Source organism: Dermochelys coriacea, chromosome 2 (genome assembly GCF_009764565.3).
Source record: "Dermochelys coriacea isolate rDerCor1 chromosome 2, rDerCor1.pri.v4, whole genome shotgun sequence".
Taxonomy (NCBI): Eukaryota; Metazoa; Chordata; order Testudines; family Dermochelyidae; genus Dermochelys; species Dermochelys coriacea.
In genome coordinates, this window is record NC_050069.1 from 85190904 (window position 1) to 85200150 (window position 9247).

The 9247-nt window shown below is 45.3% G+C and overlaps 1 protein-coding gene across 4 annotated transcripts; it reads left to right on the top strand.

Annotated features, from left to right (window-relative positions):
- Positions 1-947: 947 nt before the first annotated feature.
- ADCYAP1 (adenylate cyclase activating polypeptide 1) lies at positions 948-6855 on the top strand. Of its 4 annotated transcripts, none has more exons than XM_043508027.1 (5): positions 948-1421; positions 2334-2441; positions 4983-5165; positions 5643-5738; positions 6632-6855. In XM_043508027.1, the coding sequence occupies exons 2-5, from the start codon at positions 2341-2343 to the stop codon at positions 6813-6815; spliced, it is 564 nt and encodes a 187-aa protein (XP_043363962.1). In that variant the 5' UTR covers positions 948-1421; positions 2334-2340; the 3' UTR covers positions 6816-6855. The 4 variants fall into 4 exon arrangements, with proteins under 4 accessions (XP_043363962.1, XP_038244250.1, XP_043363961.1 ...); XM_038388322.2 differs by having other exon boundaries at positions 954-2015; positions 5031-5165; XM_043508026.1 differs by lacking the exon at positions 948-1421 and adding an exon at positions 1428-2015.
- Positions 6856-9247: the final 2392 nt, after the last annotated feature.

Sequence of the window (9247 nt, forward strand, 5' to 3'; positions counted from 1 at the left end):
GAGCCAAATAATTAAAATGCTCTGTAATGGCTCCTGCAGTCTGTATTTCTTTGGGTAATTCTCGGAAATGAATCTGAATTTCTACCATAGAGGGGGAGCAAGAAGATCATCGAAATATCAAGAGGTTTGGAAGCCAGACGGTGGTCTTCCCACAGAGCTTTCATGCCTGCACGTCATTTTCAGTACAATAATATCGGTGGATTGAGACCTCCCAACGGACGGATTCCCTTAAGAGTCCCTCAGCAAATGAACTTTTAATGGAAATCCTCTCTCTTTTCCAGTCTGCCTCTGCTGCCCTGCAAGGAGCTCAAATCGCAGACACGAGACAGGAAGGAAAAGGGACAGACAGTGAAAATTAGACCTGAAAAGTAACATGTACTGCGCTCCGTTCTTGTCAGTGACAAGTGAATCAGGGCTTGCGAATTTTTAATCATTTCAGTCCTCTAATGGGGATGCTTGTGGCCGAAATTAATATGCAATATCATCAAACAAAGGACAGTATCGGACCCTGTGGCGTGTTTTCGCAAATAGTAAGGGATGTTTTCCAATCCCGCGCACAGAAAAATATAATGACACGCGTAGAAAGGGCTATAGCTTGCTGCAAATATTTTGTTGCTACAGTGATTGTGAGATATCGTAATTGCACAGACTGAATTATGGCATTGCTAATATTCCTCTACCCATTTGGGAGCGCTGTATAAAAAAACAAATGGTGAAAATGTTATTCCAAGTCAGTCTTTTGGTTGCCACATTTCCCCAGTTCAGCACCGCAGAGTTTGGACAGCTCCACACTGGGAGCCTTCAGCTAATCAATCCACCCACCAGCCAGCAAGTGTCAATTACAAACTCTAATTAGAAAATTACTGAGAAGCCTCCAAGACTTCAAACAGCCTTTATAACAATAACAGTAACAAAGCTAACGTATTTCTTTATTCAATTGCCCCGTTGAAGGGAACATATGTACCACATTAGAATCCTGGGCTTTGCCAAACGAATTTATATAGAAGTTATCACATCAGAGCTCATCCTTTCAATCAGATCTGCTCTGTGGTTAGGCTGCTGAGACCACCCTTGAGGACGGGGTCTGTAAAAAGCCTAAAATTTCCTCAGCGGCCTCTTATCCCTCCCCACAACTTGAGTCAGGGAGAACTTGACAAGCATCAAATCTTCTAGACCTCTGTGTAAAAAAGAAAAAGAAAAAAATAGTGTGAGTTAAAGTGTTTATGGGAAGCTTATGACTCTCGATCAGATCATCCGCGAGGACGACACAGAATTGTTATGTTCCTTGAGGAATTGAGGTGATGACGTCTTTTCTGATACCCGATTATTACGTGACTGAAAAAAAAAACCACCTCATTTGATTCCTGAATAAAAATCCGAACGCCACAACAGTGCAACAAACAATACTGCCGCCCTTAAAGGTAACATGCAGACCGATGTTTACAAAGAGGGCTCTTGATAAAGCAAGGGGTTTGCAAAGATTTTGTTGCTAATTGCATTAAAAAATCGAGCTGCGGAAGGCTGGTCAACTTTGGAGGCACAGAGAAAGAAGAAGGAGAGAGCTGCAGCCGAAGCGAGAAGCATCTCAGTGAAGGAAAAGATCTGGGGAAGAGAACATCTCACTGCCAGCAGCTCCAGAACAGCCTGCTTCTGCTTCCCGTCTTCTCTCTCCCTCCCTGGCTTTCTCTTTCCCGTTCTTGTGTTTCCTTCTCTCTTTCTCCCTTCTGTCTCCTTCCCTTCCTCCCTCTTTCTTGCTGTCCCTTCCCTGACAGGCTCCACTCCAGATCTGTGCTGCCTGCTACCTACAAACTTTTTTGAGCGGATCCCCTTAAACCAGCAGCCAAGTAACTGCCGCTCTTCTTGCCTTCGGCTGCTTTGCTCGTCAGAGAGGCGATGCCACAAGAGGTTTAACTATTTCGGCTGAAACTTGGGAGACAGTTTTTTGTTTTTGTTTTAAATCTACCCTTTAATTGCGCAGCCAAACGCTCTTAGTGCCGGGTGTTAAGAGTTTAATGGTAAGGAAAATGTATCTCAGGCATCTCAGCAGCTTTAACTGGAGAGATCGGGTTTCGTTAGCCCAGGCACTTGTGTGTGTGTGTGTGTGTGTGTGTGTGTGCGCGCGCCTGTGTGCTGGGAAGTGGGGGTTGTGTCTGGTTGTAATTGAAGCCAATGGTTCCACACAAATCGCGCACACGTTTTGTTGTTGTTACATCGAGCCCACTTAAGACTTGATTTCTAACTGGTTAGATTTTGCTCGTGGCAAAGCTAGAGGGAAAAGGGAGAGTGAGGGAAGCATTTTGACAGCTGCTGTTTCTTTCTTCCCTGATACACAGAGTGGCAATGTGTAGCAAAGCGATCCTAGCACTACTGGTCTATGGGATAATAATGCACTGCAGCGTCTACTGCTCACCTGCTGCTGGATTTCAATACCCTGCGCTAAGGTAGGTGTCTTCTTTATCCCTCCCTCTTCCCAGTCCCTGCAAGACTCGCATCCCTGGCTTTCCCCGTCAGTTATGTCCCCTGCATCTTGGTAATAGAGAGCAGAGAGCAGTTGTCTCCCGGTCTCTCTCTGTGTGTGGTAGCTTTTACTCTCCCTCTCTTGCGAACGGAGTAGAGCTCTTCCGAGCAATGAAAAGCACCCAGAAAGAAAAACTAAGGAGCAAAACCCCGCCGCCTCCTATTTACCGACTCCATCTACCTTCTTGGGGAGCGGGGAAAAGAGACTGGGGACTGAGGCTGCTTGATTAAAAGTCCAATTTAGTTCCTGTGGCAGGGAAACTAGAATAGATTCTTATGTTCGCCAGGAGATGGAGGGTTTAATGGACTGGCCCCTTTCTTCCATCAGGGCTTCTTAGCCGGAAGGATCTTACGCTGTATTATTTCCTACACACGCGTGCCTTACTCTTATCCCCTTTCTTCCTAAATAATAGGGAATAGCTCTGACTTTGGTCTTGGTGAAACTATTCGATTTCTGTTAACTGGGGTCCTGAATGAAGCATAGTTCTCAGAAGCCAGCGTAAGCCTTATAGGGAAAAGCTGATTAGCCTTTTAGTGGATCCATTTTTCTATATGAACTACAGTGCAATAACACATAATATATACATTTCCGGCCACCTTTGAGCCTAATTTGAGTGGCGATAACCTGCTAAAAAGGAGTTGACAGGTATTTCCAGGACAGACAGTACCTAGATGAAAGCATTTTGAAGCATACAGTTAGAAAAATTTTTTAATGACACATTTCCGGCAGAAGGGTTTACCGGGTATTAAGGAATATGTGTAGATATAGATAAAACTTAGTTTTACAACACATATAATAACCCTCTATATTGTCTCTCTAATATAGATCTAGATATGTTCCAGAATTAAGTTCCTGTATCGTAGCAGGGTAAAAAGAAAAGGAGGACTTGTGGCACCTTAGAGACTAACAAATTTATTTGAGCATAAGCTTTCGTGAGCTACAGCAGCAGGGTAGAATCTGTCCCCAACCTGTGTTATTGGTTAAGTACTTTAAGGACTATTTTCCGGCTCTTTTTTTAAAAGTTCGCTGGATGGGAGAGGGGGGCTACTGTAGTACTCAGGGCTGGGCAGAGCGTCACCCGGCTCACCCTTCCTGAGATCGGTTCAGGATTCCGTAAGACGCTCTCGCGCTCACTAGATTCGGAGCAGGATTGTTAACACGCCGGAGCAGAGCTGGCAGGATTTCACAACTAGCGAGCCGAGTGTAGGGGCAGCTCCCAGGTCAAACCTATATAACAAAGGACGACATCCCAGCACTTTATAGCAGGGAGTGAAGCATTACACAGCGGCAATCAATCAACTTCTGGCTCTAGCCTGCTGTAAATCTGGCTTCCCTTAACGAGCAGCGCTTCTTACAACAGAAGAACGGGGGAGCTTTCCTATCCACCCATCTTAGCTCCCTCGGAAAATTATGCAGCTCTATTTATTCCGCCCATTCAGTCCCCCAGGGGACACGCTCGTGGTTCAGCACGAATGTGCGTGCAACATCTGAACTGCGAAACTCACTCTGGAGCTCATGTGAACGGTCGGAGCTCGCCCTTGGGTGCGGGGCAGCACACGCTCCGGAATGGTCTTAAACGAAGCAAAGCGTTACCCGGGGCTTTGGGATTCAGGTCAGCCTCGCCGCAGGGCCCCCGGATGCCAAAGCTGGGGGGAGCCGTCCCCGTATAAATGGCCAGTCCTTCCAGAAGGCGTTAGGTGGGGTGAGAGGGGCCATTGGTTTGAGGGGACCGGGCTGGTTCATTCGAGCGCCTGAATTAGCAGGAGCGAAACACTTTACACGCATCTATTATTAATCTCCCTGCCAGAGCTCGGAGACAAAAATAGCTGCCTGAAACGCTCAGTGACCTACATCTTGCCGCAGAGAGAGGGGGAAAACAAAACTCAAGCGATCTTCAAGGACAGAGACACCATTCAACGAAAAACACAAACAAACACAAGCCCCACCCAGATCCCACTTGGTGTGAGAAAGGAGGAGCAGTCATTTGCTAACGGCAGAGCTTCTGATCTCTCGGGGGGCCTGGAAGCGCGGAGGGGGGGTGAGGGAGAGGGGGAACTGGAGAAAGCCGGTGTCTTTCAATGGGAAGTGCTGTTCTTCTTCTCTCGCTTAACTTATAGCCCCGCTCCCACTCGCCTGGGTATGTAGTCTGGAAAGCGATCAGGATTCGTGCTGGGAGAGGTGGGTAGTGATCAGCTGCTTACTTGGCAGCCCCTGGACTTGTTTCTGGCCCCAGCCTCGCAGCAGGTTGGTTTGCTTGTGTATTTCTCTCGCGCCTGGCCCTATACTGATGCCGAAGCGGGGGAATGAAGTGAAGGGGGGGAGTAGTGGGGTAGGTGTAATCTTGTCTGTGGGCACCTCTAGCAAGGCCTTCAATCCAGCCTCGGAAGTGCCCATGTTAAAACCCAGTAGATCCCTGACAGAGGAGTAGCCCTGGATAACATTGATCAAATACTCCTATATGTAGGATTTCTCAGGAGGCGTCTGAATTCTTGCCCTTTGCTTTCCGGGCTAGGCTGGAAGATGAAGTTTATGACGAGGATGGCAACACGCTGCAGGATTTCGCCTTTGACAACGACCCCCTCGGCATAGCGAACCCTTCATCCATGATAGACGACATGTACACCCTGTACTACCCACCGGAAAAGAGGTGACTATGGGAGGCCCTTGGTGGGGCGCATGACCTGAGCTGGAGCAAAACGATCCTTGTCAATCCCATTCAAAAGAGCCGCAACAAATCGCTCCCTCCCTGCCCTGCCGGCCAAGTAAAGGCTCGAGGAGATTAAAAGCCTCCCTTACCTCCAAGCAGGCGGGGGAGGCGGAGGGAAGCAGGCTGTCCGCGGAGGGGCTAGTGCTGGCACTCCGTGAAACGCACCAGACGCGCCAGGCGGGCGCTGCGCTCAGGAAATGAGCCGGGTGGCTGGGAGTGCCGGTGCTGGGAGGGCCCTGCTGTCCCCGGGGGTCCTAGGCGGAGGCCGTCCTCTGCACTCGGGGTAAATATAAGCCACCAGCCCAGCCAGGGGCTTCCTTCTGCCATCCCGCCTTGGAGTGAGGGGCTGCTGAGCTCCGGTCCCCAGGCTTGGACACTGATCTTTCTTTCTGTGTTTAATCTTCGTTTCCTACTTAGGCACGCCGATGGGATATTTAACAAAGCCTACAGGAGAGTTCTGGGTCAGCTATCCGCTAGGAAATACCTACATTCTTTGATGGCCAAACGGGTGGGGTAAGATTTTTATTCGTTGTTTATGTCACTTAAGACGAAACCATCTTTCCATTAAACCACGTGTAATGTACCACCGGTGTATATTTGTTAGGCTCGCTGTGTGTTTGGTGTTTCGCGCACTAAGCAACACACCCATCTTGAAAATGTCAAAATCCACGTGGGTTTTTGCTCGCTCTCATTCTCTGACTCCCAAGTGAAAGGTGCAGTGAAACGCCCAGATGGCTAGTTGATGATCAAAATCTGGTCATTGTAAAGGAAGTCCAGTAGCCCATCGATTCAGTAGCCCAGAGGTTCAGGCGATAGCCGGTGGGCAGAATCGCACCAGGAGATCCGTTGTAAGTGTAGATCTGGGTATTTTAAGAGAGCTCTCCATTGTAAAGAATAGAATTCACCACACCTCAGTGTAGCGGGGCTTAAACAAAACGCGTTGAAAGTCAGACATCCTGGCACGCGGCAAGCCCAGTGTCATGAAGATAATTTCGGCAGAAGGTAACATTTTAATAAAGCCCATGGGGAAATAGATTTCATTTTCACAATGAATAATTCATGGCATGAATATATTGTCTCCTGACTGTCGGTTTATATTATGATCAGATTTCAACCTCACCGCATGTTTAGATAGATTCTTGTTTCGTTCGGCCTCTCCGATGTCTACATGTTGCTTTAGTTGCTTCATTTCCCCCCCCTCCCCGCCCGCCCCAAATCGAACAGCTTTGGGAAAATAAACAAAAACAAATACAGCTTTCCCTAAGTGACAAATTATCATCAGAATCTGGAAAGGTTAAAGCAGCCCGGGGGCTCCTAGAGCCAAAATGCAAAGCGGGCAAGGCCTCCAAAGTGCAGGCAGGACAGGGGAGTGGATCCAGATGTTGCAACTGTCCTTTGCTTTGCAGCGGTGCCAGCGGCCTGGAGGACGACTCGGAACCGCTCTCCAAACGGCACTCGGATGGCATCTTCACAGACAGCTACAGCCGCTACCGGAAACAAATGGCTGTCAAGAAATACTTGGCAGCGGTCCTGGGGAAAAGGTATAAACAAAGAGTTAAAAACAAAGGACGCCGAGTAGCGTATTTGTAGCGCTGAGTAACCCACCACTCCTGTGTATACAGAGCCCCCCAAAAAGAAAAACAAAAGTCATTTCCAAAGTGACTGAACAATCACCGCTCCTGTGTTATCTAAACATGTATTTATGTATGAAGTAAAGCCATTAAATGAATATTTTGATAATAATATTGTTTTTCTTTTTGTATAAAAGCACTAGAGAAACGCACAGATCTACTTTGTGGACCAATCATTAAGTTATATATAATATATAAATATATATATATAAATACTACTGATAGAGAACAATTCTTCATATAAAGCCTGCACAAGAACAAAAAATTCGCCTGAGCTGTTTATGTTTTTATATAAAATAAATAGAAAAAAAGACAATCATTGTTTGAATATTGCTCCTATTTTTGTAAGCGAAATTAAAAGGATAGTATTTTTATCCACGACAGGGTCGAAGACATTAATAGTTACCATTTGCTACTGTACATAGACACTGATGCCCTGCTACAAGGGGATTATGGTGATAATGATTTGGAAGAATTGCTGAAGCAGATTCTTCCCCCCAGTGAGTCACAAGACAGGCTCCTTTACCACTAGCCTATTTTAAGGGGGCAGTGCCCCCCCCCCCGCGAAAGATTTCAATTTTTCTGCTTTCTTTGATTCCACTTTTATATGTATTTGTGTCTCTCAAACACTGAGCTTAGAAGATAATTCTCCTGTGGTGAAACAACAGCTCTGTCAAAATTGTGCATCTCTGACAATTGGAGGGGGAAAAATATTTAGCCCCATTCATGGTTCTTCTAACTGATTGGGCATAGCTAGAAAACAAAGCCAACCGGAAATTAGAGCTATTGGAAACCATTTGAAATTTCGTTACTGGAAGCGATAGCTAGAGCACAGATCAGAGAGAGATGCCCCTAATGAATGCGTGGTTTTAGGCTGCCAGAGGGTCTGGGGAACATGAGACAATTCCACTTTAGATCCACTACCCAACTGACCGTGGGTAGCTCGGTATTGGAACTTGATGCAAAGTATAATGTGTTACTCTCCAGTGCTGTCCATGCCTCTCATCATGTGAAATGACCAGGATTCTCTCCTTTGAATTTTTCAAGCGGAGTTGCTCCTTTCCTTTGTTGTTTTCTTGTAGACCCTTCCTCCTCCCAACCTGTCTTGCACTATTTAAGCACGGTTACCCGTCTGAGTCACTTCTTCTTCTTCTTTTCAATTTAAGGTTGTGAACGCCTCTCACTCTTTTGTTCTGTTTGATGCAAGCTCTTATTGTAAAAGTTTAGGAACCCCGTTGTAGCTACCACTAAATAATTATGCACTACAACTAAAGTTTTGTTCTTGTTTATTGAGTTTGGAGGTAAAATGTATTTTTCTACATTATGGCTTATTGCTTAGTAAAATTTATTTCATAAAACAAACTTTTGTCATAATAGAATGTGTAGTGTTCACATGCGGGTGAGTTTCTAATAACCGATGAATTATTTCAACCTCATCTTTATATGTACGGATTCATAGCTTACCTTCTGGGGAAAAGACAAACCAAACCAGCCCGAGGGAACTTTCCATTCCTTCTCCTTGAAAGGTGACTAAAGACATGCACCTATGTTTCCTTTCAGATCCCTAAACACATTCTAGAGGAATCTTTTGAAGGAAAATAACCAGCCCTAAATTACTGTCGTCGGTTGCTTAAAAAGAAAAGCCACTTGTAAAATTTAAAAGACTTTTCATTTTCCTTTACCAGTCTGATCAGTGTAAAGTAATAAATCAAAGAAAACAGAATTGAGTTTGCAATCCCAGGCGGGATGACGAGTGCCAGCGGAGCTTATTGCAAACAGTGCTAGCGAGCACACAGGCATTCGATCTATGCCTGAGAAGTGTGTATGAAATCAATCTTACTTTAATTTTGCATTCTCCTCAGGCAATGTGACGGAGGATGCAGTTTGCAGCTTTTCGTGCCTTTCTTCGCCTTTTAAATCGCCACGAATTCACAGATGGCTATTTAGTGGCCCTACAATGCTGCAACACATCAGCTTGCATTTTAGTCTTAATTATTTGTTCTTGGATAATCGGCAGACGTTGCTGTATTTGTGTCAGCTCTGGTATAATGAAATAGGGCTCTATTGACGTTTTATTTATGAACTATCATTTCGAGTTCAGTGGCTAGTTGCAAGCATTATAAAATGATCACATAGGTTATCCTCTGTATAATTTTTAGAAAAACCAACAGCCTTACTAAAACGGAGCAGATTTGAGATACAGTGATAATTTAGGTAGATGTTAGTCTTGCAGATCTTATTTTGTGTGCAACTGAATATAAAAATAACTTAAAGTATTATTACACACATGATATATATAACTAGGACTTTGATAACTGTTATATAAAGTGTGTAAAGTTTGTATTAATAAATTTTTGTAAACAATGCAACTTTGTCTAATGTTTGGGGGAG